Raw genomic sequence first — 18,226 nt, forward strand, 5'->3', positions numbered from 1 at the left:
TCATTGAAACTGTTAAAATGAAAGATGAAATCCTACGCTGAACTGAAAAACCTATTATAGATCAATAATTTCATATTCATTCTCATTGAGGAACACAACTGATGTCTTACAAATTAGCAAACTAAAAGTTTTAAGTAAACATTCAAACGCTCATTTATTGGCTCCATGCTCAGCTCACATAACAATCATAACACGATAAACCTAAACAATATCAATAGTTAACAATTCCTCTAGTATTACACACCACAGGATCACCCAATGCATAAGTAGACTATAAGCTATCTAAATGTTTAGAAGCACTGGCTGAAGCAATGCATGTAATTTTAACTTTTATAAGCAATCTGAAAGTTAAAATACATATACATCCCTAATGAATGAGAGATCCTGTGGACTGGCATTAAAAGTGGTATTCAAGGAGTTTGTGCCAGTGCTCAATTTGCTGGAGTTCCCTTCTCTTTCCTTCCAAGACATACAAAACTGGGCAGTCGAGGGAATCACACTGGAGGCTACCCAGCCGTCCGCAACAAGACTGGCAGATCTGTCGGGTTAGTTGGTAGCCCCTCTCCAGGCGCGCTGTCTTATCTGATAGCACAACTACGCATTTGGTGGCGTTTTTCATGCAGTCTGGACAAATGCCTGCCTTGGTTTGACGGCCACAATCAATCACACAGCTGGTCGTAGAGAAATACTGGGAGATGGTGGACTTGGCACCTCTTGCACCCGCTAACTCGTTGGCGGTTCCTACGGCTGGTGTCAAAAGCAACTTCCTCGGCAGACTGGCAAACCAATCGTGGACATTGGCGCCTATGAGCAACAGGCAGCGATTTAGAGGCGGAATAATCGCCTTGGTGATGTAGTAGATGGCGTTTATCTTGTGACCCTCGTTGCCCAGGATGTCGTGCGGGCTGCGCACCAGGCGGATTAGCTGCATGCCCGGCGGGCCGTTGACTATTATGAAAGGGACTCGTTCCCCCCGACGCGGCACATGTCGTGGGTCTTTTTGCATCCATTTTCTGAAAGAAGTGTCATTATACAATTTAGGAAAAACATAGGAATATATCCTTATTTACCGCGTGAGTTCCAGTGCTGGTACACAAGCCGTGGGCTTGTATCCATTAAGACCCCTGAATTCCTTGGCAAAAATCAGGTCCTGTAGGTTGGCCCTGCCCGACAACAGCTTTGTGAACTGCCGGCACACGTACGCCTTGATCTTGCTGACGTCTTGCGTCTCAAACAAAATGCGTAGCACCTTTTCCAGCATCTTGGCCACTGCCGGGCACCCATCCCGCCGTACAGTTTCTATGCCCTTCGCTTCGTAAACGGGTTGCGCCTGATCGGCTGTCTCGTACATATATCCCACGTAGCGCTTCTTGGTCTGCAGCATGCAAGGTTGGTACACCTTCTCCAGTTTCAGCTTCACTGGCTGTGGATTCATTTCGGTGACGGCCTTAGCGATTTCCTCACCGATTCGAAAAGCTTCAGCTCGATTTCGACCAGGGACAAGAACGAACATGGAATCCGTATCGCCATAGACGACACGCACCTTCCACTCCTCGTTGTTCTCCACTAGTTTGATTGCACGCTCCAGGGTCTCCCGTCCTTTGGAAACTACAGTATCTCCCACTTCCACTGCAGGCATTCTGCCACTGAAGTTAGCAGCAGTGTAGCCATAGGTGACATTGGCCATCAGTTTAAGGCCCAACTGTCTTGAGTGAAGGATCCGTTGAAGTGCAGAGCTGTCCTTATGGAGCTTCATCGACTGTTTGACCATTTGGCGCGTGTCCAAGATCTCGGTGAGCATGCGCGGCAAGATGCCCTCACGCACTTCACGCTTCACAAATACCACGCCGCACGGCGAAACGGTAACCAGATCGTGCTCCAGTAGCTTCTGCAGCATCTGCCGGGAAACTCGAAGCTGCGATGCCCCAAATTCGAAGGGCGAACTACCGCCCAGGTGCTCTACTCTACCCAAGCATGTGGAGAAGCAGTAGTTGTAGGCAATGATCATGCTGGGATACAAGCTCTGAAAGTCCAGCACAATTAGTGGATCAGCATAGAATCGTGACTGCGGCTCCATTATTAGGGCCAAGTACTCCGGGGCTCTCATATGGGCGCGGGCCTGGACGCTAGGTGAAAGTGGAACCAAATTCTTTGGCTTGGCGATTCTAGGAAGACAGAGAGACCATAAGATTGGAATATTTTTGCCTGCTCAGGGTTACACTCACCTCAGCATCATGCTTTCCACGCGAAACTGCGAGCCGCGCGATAGCACCTCGTAAAACTGAATGCCAATGAGCTTGGCCATTTCGCTAGTACGTCCCAGTAAGTCCAGCTGATCCAGGAGAGCTAAAGTGCCACGCACTCGCTCCAAGTAATATTCCATTACTATCCAGCGGGTGCAGGGCGAGGCGAACCATTCGGTGAGGGATTTGGGAGTGTGCCAGGGACATCTTTTATGCAAGATGTGGTATATTACGTTTTCGAAGGTGTACGACGTCAATGCAATCTCAGAGCGCATCAGACGCCATACGTCCAGCAGAATGCGACCGCAGAGTTTCATTTCAACATCCAAATCGGTGAACTGCTCCCGATCCTCGTCCACAAAGTCCCGGACCTTCTGTGTCGGCACTCGGGACAGCAGAGGAGCGATGTTAAAGCACAGATGCTTGGCACGATCAATCACATATCCCCAAGAAGACATCTCGATTTCGTACCCTGCAAATATATCTGCATCCCACCGTCCACACAAGGCCAGCAATGCCTCAAACGCCTCCGCTTCACTGGTCACTACCTGAACCTCAATATCTCGATCTATACCATGAAAAGGTCCTTCACTCAGCAAATCCTGGGCTGTATTCACCATTATATATCCGCAGGCTTTGCTAGGAAGATTTTCATCCGGTAAACTGTGTTCGATAGCATAGAACAAACAACGAATCTCGTCGTGCATGGGATCTGGTTGTAGATCACCTCGCGTGGACACAAACACCTCTAGCGTTATGATGGTCAGGTGGTTGCAATCAATGTCGGATTTCGCCTGCTGCAGGTTCTCCAAATTAACCTTAAACCCGAACGTGTTGTCCAAGGTGGCGTGGCTAAGTCCAAAGCTGAGGTCGTGCTGCCTCTCCTGGCTACTACCCTCCAGTTGTCGCAGGAAGGAACTACGCTCTAGCTCCGCCTGGGCCGCGCTACTGGAAACGCTCTGTTGACTGGACTGCGAGCTTGTTGGTTCCTCTTCCTGGTTTTCTTTAAAGCTGAGTTTGGTTCCGCGCCTTAGGCGATTCTTTCCGGTTTCTTTGGCTTTGCTACTTATAGGGGTTGCCCTGCACTTATCTTTAGCTTGAGACAAGGGTGTAAGGCTTAGACTATAGTCCAATTCCTCACAAGCATCTTCATCCCCACTGCCGCCATCGCCTTCCTCAGCCTGCAGCATCATAGTGATTTTCTGCCGTTTGATCTTGATGGGGCTGTCTATGTCATCGGAAGAATTTTTGGGTTCCTCCCGTTGACGAAGAATTTGTTTGGCTTTCAACCAGACCTGGGCTTCATGCCAGCTGGGTGCTAGCTGTGCAGGCTCGATTTCTATTTTTTGTTTGGTGCTGAAGTACTCCCGTATTTTTTGTTCTCCCCGATGTCGCTGCAACATTGCCGGGCCACCGATGGCTATCAGTTGCTGACGACGCCATGAGGCCAAGCCACGATCATTGCCCAGTACGCTCTGGAAGGGTTCACAGTCATTAAGCTTGTTCCCCGGGATGTGGAGCACCAGGAAGCCCACCTCCGTTACCTTGCTCACATCGGAGGGATTACTGTAGTAGGGCTTTTGGAACTCGTACTCGGGGATGTCCATTTTGCGGCTACCGCGAACCACCTCATCGTAGGATGGAGGCAGCTCCAAGGGAGTAATCACGAAGGATTTACTATCGGGAGAAGGTGGAGCAAACTTAGGAGAATTCAGAATTATCTCGGGGCTATCTAACACGTCACTGAAAACCGACGGACTGTTCACAATCAGCGAATGCTCATAGAAACTTCTCATTAGCTCTGGTGTGTTGCTTTCATTGCTTTTGGGACTGAGCTGAGGAGTGGTCTGAATCTCAGGGGGTCTTATGCCTAAAGTAGGAGTTAATTGCTTAGTTAGCAACTCCGACCGAAAGCTCCTTCGTAAGCGTTTTAAGTTGGGTGTTTTACGAAGTTTGGTGACTATATTATCGCTTTCCGTGTCGGACTCTATGGCCTCATCATCGCTTGGAACAAATTGGCTCTTCTCACTTGAATTCGCTGGATTTCCAGAAGAAATAACAAAAGGTTCCTGTGGAAAAAGTCCACTTTGTAAGTTTTCCGCACTGCTTTTTGGGGATTCATCATCCTTTTTCGGTTTAGTTTTCACATCATCACACTGTTCAGAATCTGAGTTTTGCTGCTGCTGGGGACTCCTTGAGTTAGTGCAAGAAACTTTTGTTGTTTGTTCTAATGCAACAGTTTCTTCCATGCTAGTTTTATCATTTTGTTTCGGGCTTTGTGATAGACTGGGTTTTGTTTGAGGTCTACCACGACATAAAGTCGGAACTTGTGGCATAGTAGCTTTTATTTCGCTTGAACACTCATCGGAATTTTTTGGATTCATCTTATGGCGGGCACTACGCCGTGGCTTAAGCTCATTAAAACCACTTCCTTCTGGCCTGTGGGACTCTATCTTAGAGGATCCCCCACACCCAGGCATGGGTACATTATTTTTAACTTGATGACGAGTACTCCTTCGCGGCTTCTTGACCTCTTCTTCTGGTGGTAGTTGCTTGCCGTCAGCTGTTTCGAACATGTCCGACAAGCCAGGATTTCTGTCCCTCGGCGTGAGGGAACAAATAATGTGTGTTTTGTCCAGATTGCGAGTTGATCGTCTGGTACTTCTAACAGGAGTGCAACTATCAGGAAAACAACAATATAAAACGTCTTGCCGTATAGAATATAAGTGAATCATACTCGTTTTTTAAGAGCACAAAACTGTCCTCAACACTTTTCCGTCGTAGCTCCGACATGGCTACTTTCTTGCGCAAAGAGAATTCTGGCCTAGAAACGAAATGGTGGTCATTGAAAGTTCTACATATGAAGAAAACAAAGAATTAGATTACCGAAGGGTTCCCGATCCTGGTCCTTGGTCTAGCTGCAAACTGAGGCGTGGGTTAGCCTCTCTCTTTGTGAAGTCATCGTTGCTTTCTGCAATTAGTTATAGTTTTCAAAAGTCCGCACGTTCGTTATCACTTTTACCCACTCTTTGCTGAACTGTTTCCAATAGTCAAAGCCAGCGGGGCATATTTTTTGGCCGCACTGCTTTTCGGAGTCCGTGGTGATTTGGGAAGGCTTGTCTGACCTTTTGGGGTTGTTGGAGTCTTCGGAGGACTCGACTTTGGCTTGGAGCTGATCGATTTAATGGGTGTCTTCTGTAAGCGATCGTCAGCGCCATCGACTTGCGGCAATTTAGCAGATGCTTTCAATTCCTTTGATTCCGCAGGCTCCAACTGACTTTGAGTAAGCTTAAGCAACAGCTCATCTACATCGTCGAGGACGGTGGAGAAATCATGTCGGGTTACTTGGTCTGCATCGTCGTCGGAGTCATCTTCATCGAAGAGAGCAGCAGCAGCTGCAGTCGTCTTGTCCAACTGCCCGGGTGTCAGTTCGACTACAAAATATAGAATCATAACAATAATAGAATTATAAACAAAAAATGCCTTAGAGCACCCACAATTTTTATGTTGCGACAAAGGGGCCAATGAGCTGTCTAAATCCACATGGGATTCATTTTCGTTCTGCTCCTCCAACAGCTGCAACGCATCCAAAAGTTCCAAATCCTCCTCCCTCACTGAAGCAAAAAGAAAAAATTCGTTTATTAACAAAAAGGGAGTTTCAGTTTTGGCAACCGTTTACCCACAGGTGGCATCATGAGGTATCGCTCCATGAGGCTGTGTAAGGCTCAGAATTAGGTCCTCATCCACTACAGTTTCGTCCATGTATTCGGACTCATCGTTGGGGGTTGACTGGCACACATTGCTGCTGTAACCGCAGGTAACATGGTTTTGTATAAAGGAAGCATTAACCAGCAGTTGCTGCTGATCCTGTGAGCACTCCTCCGGATAAACGGCGTTGGCTAGAAGTTTTTGCAAGTTGAACGTGCGTTTCTGCGCCTTTGTGCCGGGCAACGTGGTCTGCATGGTTACATTGGAAAGGGTTGTCTGATCCGACAACGTTTGCTCGGACAGTGTGGACTGCTCCAGTGACATCAACTTACTCTCCAGAGCGGTGCGGTAGAAGATATCGCTCTCGGCTATTTCAATTCGATGACGTTCTTGTGTTGGCGGTAATTGCAAAACGGGTACCTACAATGGAAAAAAGACTAGGATTTATCAATACAACATGGATTCCCGGAGTACCGCTTGAACCTTCTCCGCATCGCCAGCATTGGTGTGCTTCTCGACAAGTTTTTCTCGGCGCAGTTTCTCATCATTCCAGATGGCCTCAATGCCTGGGTTAGTTTGGCTGCTCTTGCTTTTTGCCACTAGCTGGAACCGATTCAGTATGAAGTTTGAGCTGACATCCACTTCTAAGGCACTGCAGGCCACTTTCTTCACGCTTATGATGTCTAGCAGCTGCGCTGGCTTCACATTCGCATAGGGGATTACTAAAGGGTAGATAGGTTAGTTAGCAACTTGAAGAGATTATGTGCCCAGCTTACCCTCATCGTCATGGCTGCGCCGGAACTTGAGAACCTCCAGCGGGACATGCACATAGCTCATCCCGTACAGATTGTAGTCGATCATAAACTGCAGGATGTAGGGCACATGCGACTCGTGCGGACTAAAGTTTTTGCTCAGGATAGCGCCGCTTTGGAGAAGGTTGGCGGCACGGCGTACGAAGCGGGGATTGAACATGTAGATCTTGAGGAACTGATGTTCCATGCGATGGTAGCCATAGAAGGGTCTGTAAAGGTACGTCGGCTAGAGATTTACACCAAGAAGACGTTTACGAAGAACTTACATGCCTTTGACCAGCTGAATTTTGAACACATGCTGGGCGTTGGAGCTGCCTTGGCCCAGGGATATATTGATGGCCTTGTCCAGGTGCATGGCCATCTGCAGGATGCCCCGCTCCAGGCACTCAAAGTCATTCTTGTCATACGGAATGTAGAAATAGGGGAACACGCCATGTACATGCATGCATGTTTTCTGGCCTCTGGAGTTGCCGCCGAATACCCGAATCACTGGCACCTGCAATGGGAAGAATCGTTATCCCAGTTTTTCATGATTGGTGAAATAGACCGGCTCACCCGCTTGATTTCTTTGCCGCGCAGCTCCGAATAGCAAGGATCCATGCCGAACTGCGGCTTCTCCATATAGAAATCCGCGATGACCAGCCGGACGGAGAAGATTCCATCGATTCCATCAGCTGCGGCTGCCATTTCGGCCAAGAACAGATTTGTTTTGGCAGAGTTATTTGTTTTTAATATAATTCAAATTAGAGTGACCATTAATCGAAAAACATCGGTCTATCGATTGTTGCTATCTGAATTCAAAGTGAATGCGTAGAAACAATTATTAATTTAGAGTAAAAATTTGTAATTTATGTTAAGGGCTTTAGAATTAAACTACTTAAGAAACAAATTTGGCAACAATAAAAAGTAAAATCACCTGGAAGCCTGAATACAAAACGTTGTTTTATGCATTATAATCTTTACATTTTAATTAACTTTATTCCGAAATTTTAATAAGTAATTCCATTACAAAGGTCTTACAACTAAGTTGTTAGCATCTTTCTGTTGCACCGAAAATTTGGTGTACTTGGGACCATCATTCAATCTAACCCTTTATATGAATGCTTTATCAAAATCTAACGTTTTAAATTCGATTCTAATCGATTTATTTCAGGCGACTCATTAGCTTAATTGAAGTGTGACCTTCGCAGCGCGCTGGCGAAATACTCATCTACCCACCGTCACCCCCGCAGGAACCGACTCATAGTTTGCAAAAAAAGCTCCGGAAAAAGGAAAAAGCGGCAGTCGTAATAGCGAACTGAAACTGAACGAGAGGAAAAGTGAAAAGACAGCAGAAACTCAACCATGTCGAAGATCGGAATTAACGGATTTGGCCGCATCGGCCGTCTGGTGCTCCGCGCCGCCATCGATAAGGGCGCCTCCGTGGTGGCCGTCAACGATCCCTTCATCGATGTCAACTACATGGTGTATCTGTTCAAATTCGACTCGACTCACGGTCGTTTCAAGGGCACCGTTGCGGCTGAGGGCGGATTCCTGGTGGTGAACGGCCAGAAGATCACCGTGTTCAGCGAGCGCGACCCGGCCAACATCAACTGGGCCAGCGCTGGAGCCGAGTATGTGGTGGAGTCCACCGGAGTGTTCACCACCATCGACAAGGCGTCCACCCACTTGAAGGGCGGTGCCAAGAAGGTCATCATCTCGGCCCCATCCGCCGATGCGCCCATGTTCGTGTGCGGCGTGAACCTGGACGCCTACAGCCCCGACATGAAGGTGGTCTCCAACGCCTCTTGCACCACCAACTGCCTGGCTCCCCTGGCTAAGGTCATCAATGACAACTTCGAGATCGTCGAGGGTCTGATGACCACCGTGCACGCCACCACTGCCACCCAGAAGACCGTCGACGGTCCCTCTGGCAAACTGTGGCGCGATGGACGTGGCGCCGCCCAAAACATCATCCCGGCCGCCACCGGAGCCGCCAAGGCTGTGGGCAAGGTCATCCCTGCCTTGAATGGAAAGCTGACCGGCATGGCTTTCCGCGTTCCCACTCCCAATGTCTCCGTGGTGGATCTTACTGTCCGCCTGGGCAAGGGAGCCTCCTATGACGAAATCAAGGCTAAGGTCGAGGAGGCGTCCAAGGGACCCCTGAAGGGAATCCTGGGCTACACCGACGAGGAGGTTGTCTCCACCGACTTCCTCAGCGATACCCATTCGTCGGTCTTCGACGCCAAGGCTGGCATTTCGCTGAACGACAAGTTCGTCAAGCTAATCTCGTGGTACGACAACGAGTTCGGTTACTCCAACCGCGTCATCGACCTGATCAAGTATATGCAGAGCAAGGACTAAGCGCCACAATCGTACAAACCCGGGGCCCAGCAGCTGGTCAGGAATCACTGTTGCATAATCCAAAAGGCGCGCAATTGAAAATGCTTTTCCTGGTTGGCTCTTAAAGTTACCATTCGAATGCACAAAATAGCCATAACTACGCAAATCTATTTATTGTTGTTGAATAAAGTATCGCCCTGTTACTGTATTTAAATGCCAGCTATTTAAAAAATAAATCTTGTGCATAGAATGAACATTGCTTGTGTAAGCCGAAGGGCGTGTGAAGGTTATATCAGGGCATCGACAGGCAGACTTGGCTGAGGTATGCCACATATACGTAGAAAGTATCTCTGTTTCGCCTGGGAGCCACCCAAAACTTAAAGGAACGACGTTTCTATTTATGTACTTATGTTGTTGCCAGTTCTGGGAGTCTTTAATTCGCAGATAACAAACAGATAGTATTATTTTCTTATCGCTGAACTTGGAACCCTGTGCGGATGCTGTTTGTTTGCTTTCGATTTTTCGGGAAGACAACTTATAACGTCCAATTGAACCTACCCTATATACACATTCATATATGTTTTCTTTTCTTTTTGTGGAAAGATGGTTTGTTGTTATATGTACAATATCGACCTGCATTCTTATCCAAAGCTGCTTTCTCATGAGTACAACCAAGGTCATGGAAGGTCATATGCTGCTTGGTACATAGCTTTTCGGCATTACAGAATCGAATCGATTAGTATCAGCCAGGGCTGCAAAGAGCGGGATATTTGAAAAATGCTCTCATTTTAGAATTTTAAATTCAGAATTTTAATATTTCTTTAAATATAAGAAGTTTTGGAGAAATCGGACTATAAATATATTCTTTTGGTGTAACTAGACCAAGTCTTGTGCTATGGAAAAAAGAAGTACTTTACATGTAAAAATAAATGGCATAATATATTTGTTCATATAACTAAGGTAAAATTATAATAAAAAACAAGATAGCCTGGGAGTTTTGGACGCTAGAAATTGAAAAGACAAATAATAAAATGAACAAAAATTTACACATATTTCAAAAGTGGGCGTGCCAATACCTTTTTTGGCATACCGATAGAAATTGGCATGGCAGATTTTAAAAAAAATCGAAAAATTGTGGGCGTGGCAGTTTTGGACGGCTGTGGGAGTTAAGCGAATTTAATGATGGCAAATCAAGTGAAAAAATATTTTAGAAATATAATAAAACCGTTGAAAAGTTCTTTACCATATTAAATATAATTATTGCCCCTTTAACAACGCGATAAGCGTTAATAAAGATAAGAAAAAACAACGTTCTAGGTTTGATTCAAATACCGTTTAATGAACTTTTATTTTCCAGCTATCTGATCTACCCTTATACTTTTTGCTTCCATTTTAAGTGGTCACAATCTCTATATATGATTAATGAAATTCTTGTCGGACAAGTTGGTATATGCTGGTGGCTCCTCCTTGCGCATCCTGTCTAAGGCCTTTTGCACCGAATACAAGGCGCAGCCCAGATAGACTGAAAGTGCATAGTTTTGGTTAAATAGGTGCTTAATGCCTGTTTGCTAACTACCCCACCTATGAACGGGACCGCAATCGCCGAGCCGAGTATCCACGTTTCTCCGAAGACCAGATAAACCATCAGGTACATAAAGAATCCTGTGGTTATCATCCATGGCACAAATAACTTGTAGTTTTGCTGTATTGCGCAAAGTGATAAGAGTGTTGGGGCTGTGATGTGTGTACCTTACTAACCTTTATAGCTCCTGCTATGAGAACCAGGCTGGCCAATATCTGCAGTGACGAAATGTGTATCCCCAGTTCGAAAAGTACATCTAAAACGAAAAAGCACTATGCATCGAAAAGATCTCCGAGAATGGTTTGTATATACTCCTACTTCTCCAGAAGTAATCGTCCCTCAAAGCCAAATAGGTTATGGCAAAGGCTATGGACAGGCAGCCCGAGCAGATGATTCCTCCTTTGGTGTCCAGCTTCAACATGTTTCCGATCCCACAGAGAACCTTGCAGACCGCTGATTATTTCACAACTGAAAAGGAGTACTCAAAAGTGAGCAAGCTTTTGCCGCAGACCTTATCTTATCTTGCTGTAGCTTCACCATCGCAACCATTGAAAACCTATGTTCGTTAGTGTATAATTATAATTTTATTGAAGGATTTGCTTATTATTGCTTCGACTGGCCAGCAAGCTGAGCCTTCCATGCGGGCCTATCGATGGAGTCCCAGCTAATTGGCTACACCATTTTACAATGAGATATGATCTCGAGTCGATTACTTTGAATAATGCAATGGAATTGATTAGCTAACAAATTGAGTGGCGAGTGTGCAAAAATTTGTTAATTGTAAAATTTGTAACATGCATTTTTACTATTTGGTTTTTTGCATCTTTAACTAGTATAATTAGGTATAAAAAAATGTTACTGCAAGAGCGCTTCGCACCGCACGGCATTGCTTCATATGTATTGATGTATAATTATTCGATTTTCAGTTAACTCGCTTTATAAACTGCAAAATTTATCATATTTTAGAAAACTTTCGAGGCATAATTCTGCGTGAGAATCGTTTAATTTGAGTTAAGTGGCGTTAAATTGGTTAAGGTAGACTTAAGAAACTTGGCAAACTTCGCCTTCCTCTGGTGTTTTCAAGTTAGTCAAGATATATAAAAATACGTAGGTTATAACATTCGATTAGTATAAGTAGGTATGTATAAATATATAAAAAGTACACAACGTGTAAATTAGACTAAGTCAATAGAGGAGAGCTCCTTCGGGCAGGTTGCTTAGCTGCCCCGTGCTTGTGTCCTTCTCATCATACTTCATATTTCGATTTGTTGCATTTCGATTTGTTTTGTTTGTTTTGTTTTTGGCAAAATCACAGGAGAATTAGAAATATAACATCAACATGATAGAGCGAAAGTGGAGAACTCTCATTTACCGATTCGAAAAGCATTGATTCAACTTGGTTTGCTTTATTTGCCTTTACTTGCACGAAGTTGGTTTCCGCTTTAGTTTAGTTTTGCTTCTAGGGTTTTTGAATTCTTTAAATGTATATTTGTATAATAAATTATGACTATATATGCATTTATATATAAGTATATAGATGTATATATTTAAGAAGTAAGTAGGAGGCGCATTATTCCACTTTTCAACTTAGGATAACAACATTGCATTCGCGATTACTCCCCTAAGCCTTCGATCGCTGTACTGACTGAATGACTGACTGACTGACTGAACTGGCTCGCCAAAGGCTCATAACAATATTTAACTAGAGAATCGCCGATCAAAAATAATAACCATATGAATAGTGGTGATAGTGACAATCGAAGGATGCCGACGTGTATAAAATAAATAAATAACATCGCGTAGAAAAGGATCTGCGTTAAACCTATTTTAGACATCGACTACCATCTTCTTGTGAATGTCCGTGTTGCCGACCACAGAGCAGAACTCATCGAACGAGATCTTTCCATCCTCATCCTTATCCGCGAAGCCGATCGTCTTGTCCACAATCTGCTGCAGTTGCGTGTCCTTCAGATTGTTGCCGACCATCATCTTTAAAACCTTTAAAACAACTTTTCAGTGCGATAAGCTTAGCGTAAAATTCGCGGGTCTTGCCTGAAACAGCTCGCCATTGGAAATGTAGCCATCGTTGTCCATGTCGTAGATGCGAAAGGCAAAGCGCAACTTGGACAGCTTGTCGCCCTTGACGCTGAACTGGGACACGCCCTGGATAAACTCCTTGAAGTCCACCTCGCCGTTGCCGTCCGCGTCAAAAATGTCGATCACGCGCTGCACCAGCGGATTCTGTTGCAGCTCCGGCAGCGACATGAATTCGTCCACGCTCAGCGCGCCCGAGTTGTCCAGGTCAAGTTTCCGGAAACGTTTGCCCAACCGCCGGATCTCATCGGCGTCGACTGGAGAAGAGCGGGAAATATTGGAAAAGATTTAGTTCGAAATTCGAATTCCTTATGCACTGCAGTGACAAGAGCGCTTAAAGTATGATTACAGTGGATTTTCCATAAGCTATCTTCTCTTAAAACTTTTTTTATAATTTAAAAATCGTTATACAATTTCTATAACGTTATTTAAAATCAATAAATGTTTTAAACACTTTGAATGGTGTGTTTTCATGTGTATCTGTAAAGAACTTGTAAGTAATTTTACTTATGAAAGTTCTACCTTGTCACAAATATAATTGACAAAATTAAAACAAAAGTTATTCAATTAATATTCTAGCTAAGGTACTATTAAGTAACTAGTTAAACATAATTTGCACATGTCTGCAATTTATGCACCATGTTAGTAAGCCCATATTTCGAGCTTCTGGTTAAGATTGTTGTCGATTTATATTTAGCATAATCTTGTCTGTCGATCATCAGATATTAGACAAATTGTGACAAAGACACAATCTCAATGTCAATTTTGAAATGGGATGATTAGGTGTAAGATCTCGTGATGGTGCGGAATAAGATTTGGGAATTTAAAATTGTATTTCTACGCCACGTTTCGTTTGCATTCCACTTTTGTTGGCCATTCGCGTATTTACATACAATACATATATACATGCATATGTACATACGTGCGTACATTCGTACATGCATACCGTATCTAAACGGACGCTTCTATATGCCCATGTTTGCATATTCATAAACAGCTGCCATTCCGTTTAAATGACATTGAGTGAACTATTTCGTACTTACAATTGGAACACATTTCCATGGGCAGTGATGTTTCATTTCCCTGCAGTTAAAAATGTATATGTTAATTGGGGAATTTTAATATTTTGCAATGCCAAAAGAGATGAAGAGGTGGGGGGGTGGAAAGAAACGCGGAACGCAAATTGACTTTATAACGGTACAGGCTCCCACTCCCTTCCTGCGCTCACTGTTCGCCCTTTTCCGCTGTCCGCCTCTTCCCTCCTTCCCCTCTGGCACTTGTTCTTCGCATATTTTGGTGGCATTTTATTACCATTTTGGTTTCGCCTTTTGTGGTTCTCCTTGGATGCTATCTATAGAGTACGAATAGAGTTCTCTTTTTTCGTCGTTCCGCTCTTGGTTTTCCTCTAGTTTCCTTTAAAGTCCAACGCCGAGGGCTATCCTGCACATGCTACTGAGGTTTTTGGGGCGCCGAATTACGGTTTTGTTGTGGAAATATTCCGTTTTCTATTTTCTATTGTGCATGAGTTTTTCCACAGCAGCTTTTGGTGTGACCGTGGTTCGAGCGACAAAAAAAACCTTGGTGCGCAGGAACAAATACCAGAAAGCTTATCGTTGGCAACGCGTTGACAGGGTGGGCAGGGTTTGTCATTTTAATTTAAATTAACGCGGCTTTTACCAATATTCTTGAATGAATCACCTGCTTACTGTATGGAAAACATCTCACTTGTTTTATAAATATTCTTAAAATGTAAAATTTGTTACCCATTCAGGTAATAAGTAATTTTACTTATAGCTGAATAAACATTTTTGGAGGAGGACATTCCGTCCACAGTTTAGTGCAAAAATAATATTTATTCAAACCGTTTTCCATTTCATTAGTAATCTTTAGTGTTGACTCACTCACCATTTACAGTTCTTATCTGTTTAAAATTTTTAATCATATCATGTAACTTGAACTGGCTTAATCTAATGTTTCCTTATCTCTAATTCTGTGTAGGCTTAATCTTATGTTTTCTCCTTGTCTATCCTAACATAGGTATGTAATTTGTAACATTTTGTAACATGTAACATTGTATGTAATAAGGAAAAATTAAAACAGTTTGTAAATTTTAATTTATATTAATACATTTTCCCATTACTTATGTTTAGTGAATTTATATTTAGATTGCTTAAAACAGTTGCATACTTCCGAACGAATATTTTAAAACCTTTTGGTCTACGAGTATCGGGTATAAAACCTAAATTTTCTTCACCTCAACTTAGGAAAGAGGCCCCAAGATGAATGTTTGTGGCTACGCCGCTGCATTTTGTTGGCTTCACGCAGCAACATCAAACAACAATAGATACCATTTACTGCCCATCTGACATAATCTCTTGGTTAAACATTTCCCCAGCCAGTTGACTGGCTTCCATCTCAATCCCATCTTCATTTCGCTGCCAACAAGCCACCAGAACAGTCATGAGCCCAGGAATCATCAGCCAGGAGGTGAACGGCCGCCAGGAGTCTACAGAAGCTGCCGGAAACGAGAGACATGGACGACGGCGCAGGGTGGCGGTTGTAGGAGCAGGACTTGTAAGTGTGATAAAGTCTTATAAGTTGAGTTAACTGAAATATACAATTGTTACATGTTTTAAACACGATACGAAATCATATACAGCTATATAGTCTATAAAAATAGACCACTTACATAATATGCTCTATATTAAGAGTAGAGTAGTCAGTACTTTGACTTAAGTGAGCGTACAAATCTAATCTAAATATTATAAATATGTTGAGACGGAATATTTCAATGCTTGGTATACCACTTGATCATAATAAAATACACATCGTTATAATTATAATAATAGTTTTAGAATACTAGAAAGTAAATTTCGAATTATTTTCCACATCATTTTCAACTTATAAATCGTGCATGCATCAAGCCTAAGAATCTTCCATTTATGCTACTATAGTTAGATGCCTTATCTTTAGTGTTTCCAAATCCCTGGTTCCAGATATAGTGCTCTTATCTCGTTTTCTGTGCATCTTCTTCTCCATAACATTAGGTGGGTTCTCTGGCAGCCTTGAACTTTGCCCGCATGGGCAACCACGTGGACTTGTACGAGTACCGGGAGGATATCCGCCAAGCCCTAGTGGTTCAGGGCAGGAGTATTAATCTGGCTCTTTCCCAGCGTGGGCGAAAGGCGCTGGCCGCCGTGGGACTCGAGAAAGAGGTGCTGGCCACCGCCATACCAATGCGGGGTAGAATGCTCCACGATGTGAGGGGGAACTCCAGTGTGGTCCTATATGATCCCATAGGCAATCAATGCCTGTACTCCGTGGGACGCCGTCAGCTGAACGAAGTCCTTTTAGATGCCTGCGATAAGCTACCCAATATCCACTGCCACTTCGAGCACAAATTAACAAGTGCTAATCTGAGAGAGGGATCCATGGAATTCCGGAATCCCGCCAAGGAAGCTGTAGCAGCGCAAGCAGATCTTATAGTGGGTTGTGATGGAGCCTTCAGCAGCGTACGCCAGCACTTGGTCCGCTTGCCGGGCTTCAACTACTCCCAGGAGTACATAGAAACGGGTTATCTGGAGCTCTCCATACCCTCGAAATCGGGGGACTTCCAGATGCCTGCCAACTACCTGCACATATGGCCGCGTAACACATTTATGATGATTGCCCTGCCGAATCAGGATAAGTCTTTCACGGTCACCTTGTCCATGCCCTTTGATGTCTTTGCTACAATTCAGAATCAAAACGATCTCCTGGCATTCTTTAAGCTGAACTTCCGGGACGCACTGCCCCTGATTGGAGAGCAACAGCTCATAAAGGACTTCTTCAAGACCAAGCCACAGTTCCTAGTGTCCATCAAGTGCAAGCCGTATCACTATGCGGATAAGGCCCTCATCCTGGGCGATGCCGCCCATGCGATGGTTCCGTACTACGGCCAGGGAATGAATGCTGGAATGGAGGATGTCACGCTACTCACCGACATTTTGGCCAAGCAGCTGCCACTGGACCAGACGTTGGCCCTGTTTACCGAATCTCGCTGGCAAGACGCCTTTGCCATTTGCGATCTGGCTATGTACAATTATGTGGAGGTGGGTTTCGGAGCTAAAATTATTAAGGTTTCATATTGTATTTCGTGTATTCCCCACTTTACAGATGCGGGACTTGACCAAACGCTGGACCTTCCGGCTCCGGAAATCTCTGGACACACTGCTCTTCCGTCTCTTTCCTGGTTGGATTCCTCTCTATAACAGCGTCTCCTTTTCCAGTATGCCCTACCGTCAGTGCATTGCAAACCGGAAGTGGCAGGATCAGCTGCTGAAGCGCATTGCCGGCGCCACTATTTTGGGCGCCATAGTGGCTGGAGGAGCTGTATATGCACAGCGATTTTTATGAAGTAAACTTTAAAATCTTTAAAAATTGTAAAATCGAAAGAGTATGCTTTTAGAATTCGTTTACAACAGCAACTTTTTTCATCAAATAGTACACAAATATTTTACGAAAATTTAAAATATATTAAGTACTTACATAACTATTATTGGAAATGAAAGATGTGGATATGCATACCAATGCTGATGATAAAATAAGTCAATTTCGCAAATCTAAAGTCAAAAGATATTAGCAGTAAAACCTTTCAAAGTGGATTAACCTTTTTTAAAACCATATTTGTGTATCGATGACAACAACGGCAATAAAATTCATACTAATGTGTTCAGATGCCTCATACATATGTATATGTATACATATATGAATAGAAATGTGTTCGTATGTTGCACTCAAATGTTGCCAGCAGCATAAGATTGTAAACATTTACAACCAACATTTTGTATCTATAGATTTCTGGACTTTTCTGGACGAGACTATGAAATTGCAAACTTGTTGAGGAAACTTCTTATTCTTTCTGTTGGATTTGTTGAGCATCGTGTTTGCATTTATTTATGGCTGTTTTGCTAAATGAAAGGTGTTTAACTTTTTAAAATTCCCTAAAGTGAAAAGCTCAATGGAAAAGATTGTCCAAATGAGTCATGTGTACAATCAGAAAACTACAAAGCTAACGCTTACAAAATGCAATTTCAAAATGTTTTCTTTTGTCCACAATATATTTAAATAACCAGGAAAGAGTTTATAATTAAATGCAGTGCATAAATCAGGCTACTGAAATATAATATTTAAATATATTAATTTTAATAATACTAATAATTTACATAATACATACATATGTGAGTTATGTGTAATTAGGCGATATGCGCCACATCCGAAAACAAACCAACATGATTGATGGAATTTAAGAGCGTCGAAAAAATGGTTTAATCATTGTTTACTGCGGATTCACGCAGTTTTTATAAATACGTGCACATGCCCTATTCAGTTTGTTGGCAAAATAATTGAAGTGTCTTATTGACCGCGTGGCTACTACGCATCGCATTTGGTCTACGAGACTATCAACCGGTGGATGTGTTAAAATA

General features: G+C 43.6%; 5 protein-coding genes across 6 annotated transcripts; 2 read left to right on the forward strand and 3 right to left on the reverse strand.

Annotated features, from left to right (window-relative positions):
* Window positions 1–315: 315 nt before the first annotated feature.
* Window positions 316–7,522, reverse strand: LOC6541832 (DNA polymerase zeta catalytic subunit). 2 transcript variants are annotated; one of them, XM_026979477.1, is made up of 12 exons: window positions 7,319–7,522; window positions 7,030–7,259; window positions 6,728–6,972; window positions 6,435–6,673; window positions 5,927–6,371; window positions 5,741–5,857; window positions 5,270–5,677; window positions 5,130–5,214; window positions 4,981–5,067; window positions 2,226–4,922; window positions 1,071–2,165; window positions 316–1,013 (listed from the first exon to the last, which is right to left on the reverse strand). In XM_026979477.1, the coding sequence occupies exons 1-12, from the start codon at window positions 7,448–7,450 to the stop codon at window positions 398–400; spliced, it is 6,396 nt and encodes a 2,131-aa protein (XP_026835278.1). In that variant the 5' UTR covers window positions 7,451–7,522; the 3' UTR covers window positions 316–397. The 2 variants fall into 2 exon arrangements, with proteins under 2 accessions (XP_026835278.1, XP_026835279.1); XM_026979478.1 differs by lacking the exons at window positions 6,435–6,673; window positions 6,728–6,972; window positions 7,030–7,259; window positions 7,319–7,522 and having other exon boundaries at window positions 5,923–5,985.
* Window positions 7,523–7,927: 405 nt separating this feature from the next.
* On the forward strand, window positions 7,928–9,299 carry LOC6541852 (glyceraldehyde-3-phosphate dehydrogenase 1). The gene has a single exon (XM_001970538.3). The coding sequence runs from the start codon at window positions 8,108–8,110 to the stop codon at window positions 9,104–9,106; it is 999 nt and encodes a 332-aa protein (XP_001970574.1). The 5' UTR covers window positions 7,928–8,107; the 3' UTR covers window positions 9,107–9,299.
* A 1,104-nt stretch (window positions 9,300–10,403) lies between these two features.
* On the reverse strand, window positions 10,404–11,166 carry LOC6541992. The gene is made up of 4 exons (XM_001970539.3): window positions 10,986–11,166; window positions 10,844–10,923; window positions 10,667–10,787; window positions 10,404–10,607 (listed from the first exon to the last, which is right to left on the reverse strand). Exons 1-4 carry the CDS (start codon window positions 11,086–11,088, stop codon window positions 10,495–10,497), a joined length of 417 nt encoding a protein of 138 aa, XP_001970575.1. The 5' UTR covers window positions 11,089–11,166; the 3' UTR covers window positions 10,404–10,494.
* Window positions 11,167–11,232: 66 nt separating this feature from the next.
* Window positions 11,233–14,331, reverse strand: LOC6542253 (calcineurin subunit B type 2). The gene is made up of 4 exons (XM_001970540.3): window positions 14,073–14,331; window positions 13,805–13,844; window positions 12,720–13,018; window positions 11,233–12,665 (listed from the first exon to the last, which is right to left on the reverse strand). The coding sequence occupies exons 1-4, from the start codon at window positions 14,073–14,075 to the stop codon at window positions 12,495–12,497; spliced, it is 513 nt and encodes a 170-aa protein (XP_001970576.1). The 5' UTR covers window positions 14,076–14,331; the 3' UTR covers window positions 11,233–12,494.
* Window positions 14,332–14,946: 615 nt separating this feature from the next.
* Window positions 14,947–17,471, forward strand: LOC6542000 (kynurenine 3-monooxygenase). The gene is made up of 3 exons (XM_001970541.3): window positions 14,947–15,335; window positions 15,809–16,852; window positions 16,917–17,471. The coding sequence occupies exons 1-3, from the start codon at window positions 15,222–15,224 to the stop codon at window positions 17,154–17,156; spliced, it is 1,398 nt and encodes a 465-aa protein (XP_001970577.3). The 5' UTR covers window positions 14,947–15,221; the 3' UTR covers window positions 17,157–17,471.
* The last annotated feature ends 755 nt before the right edge of the window (window positions 17,472–18,226 follow it).

The sequence above is a fragment of the Drosophila erecta genome, unplaced genomic scaffold (assembly GCF_003286155.1).
Source record: "Drosophila erecta strain 14021-0224.00,06,07 unplaced genomic scaffold, DereRS2 tig00000055-arrow-pilon, whole genome shotgun sequence".
Classification (NCBI taxonomy): Eukaryota; Metazoa; Arthropoda; class Insecta; order Diptera; family Drosophilidae; genus Drosophila; species Drosophila erecta.

Excerpts from the sequence above, each read along its gene's own strand:
- LOC6542000 (XM_001970541.3), top strand. The coding sequence starts at position 15,222 with ATGAGCCCAGGAATCATCAGCCAGGAGGTGAACGGCCGCCAGGAGTCT. Across the intron at positions 15,336-15,808 it reads CGGTTGTAGGAGCAGGACTT|GTGGGTTCTCTGGCAGCCTT; the intron begins GTAAGTGTGATA and ends CCATAACATTAG. Across the intron at positions 16,853-16,916 it reads CTATGTACAATTATGTGGAG|ATGCGGGACTTGACCAAACG; the intron begins GTGGGTTTCGGA and ends CCCACTTTACAG.
- LOC6542253 (XM_001970540.3), bottom strand. Across the intron at positions 13,019-13,804 it reads CATGGAAATGTGTTCCAATT|TCGACGCCGATGAGATCCGG; the intron begins GTAAGTACGAAA and ends GCTCTTCTCCAG. Across the intron at positions 12,666-12,719 it reads CCAATGGCGAGCTGTTTCAG|GTTTTAAAGATGATGGTCGG; the intron begins GCAAGACCCGCG and ends GTTGTTTTAAAG.
- LOC6541832 (XM_026979477.1), bottom strand. The coding sequence starts at position 7,450 with ATGGCAGCCGCAGCTGATGGAATCGATGGAATCTTCTCCGTCCGGCTG. Across the intron at positions 6,674-6,727 it reads GCGCAGCCATGACGATGAGG|TAATCCCCTATGCGAATGTG; the intron begins GTAAGCTGGGCA and ends TCTACCCTTTAG. Across the intron at positions 5,678-5,740 it reads TTTGTCGCAACATAAAAATT|TCGAACTGACACCCGGGCAG; the intron begins GTGGGTGCTCTA and ends TATATTTTGTAG.
- LOC6541852 (XM_001970538.3), top strand. The coding sequence starts at position 8,108 with ATGTCGAAGATCGGAATTAACGGATTTGGCCGCATCGGCCGTCTGGTG.
- LOC6541992 (XM_001970539.3), bottom strand. The coding sequence starts at position 11,088 with ATGTTGAAGCTGGACACCAAAGGAGGAATCATCTGCTCGGGCTGCCTG. Across the intron at positions 10,788-10,843 it reads TCATAGCAGGAGCTATAAAG|CAAAACTACAAGTTATTTGT; the intron begins GTTAGTAAGGTA and ends TGCGCAATACAG. Across the intron at positions 10,608-10,666 it reads GATTGCGGTCCCGTTCATAG|TCTATCTGGGCTGCGCCTTG; the intron begins GTGGGGTAGTTA and ends ATGCACTTTCAG.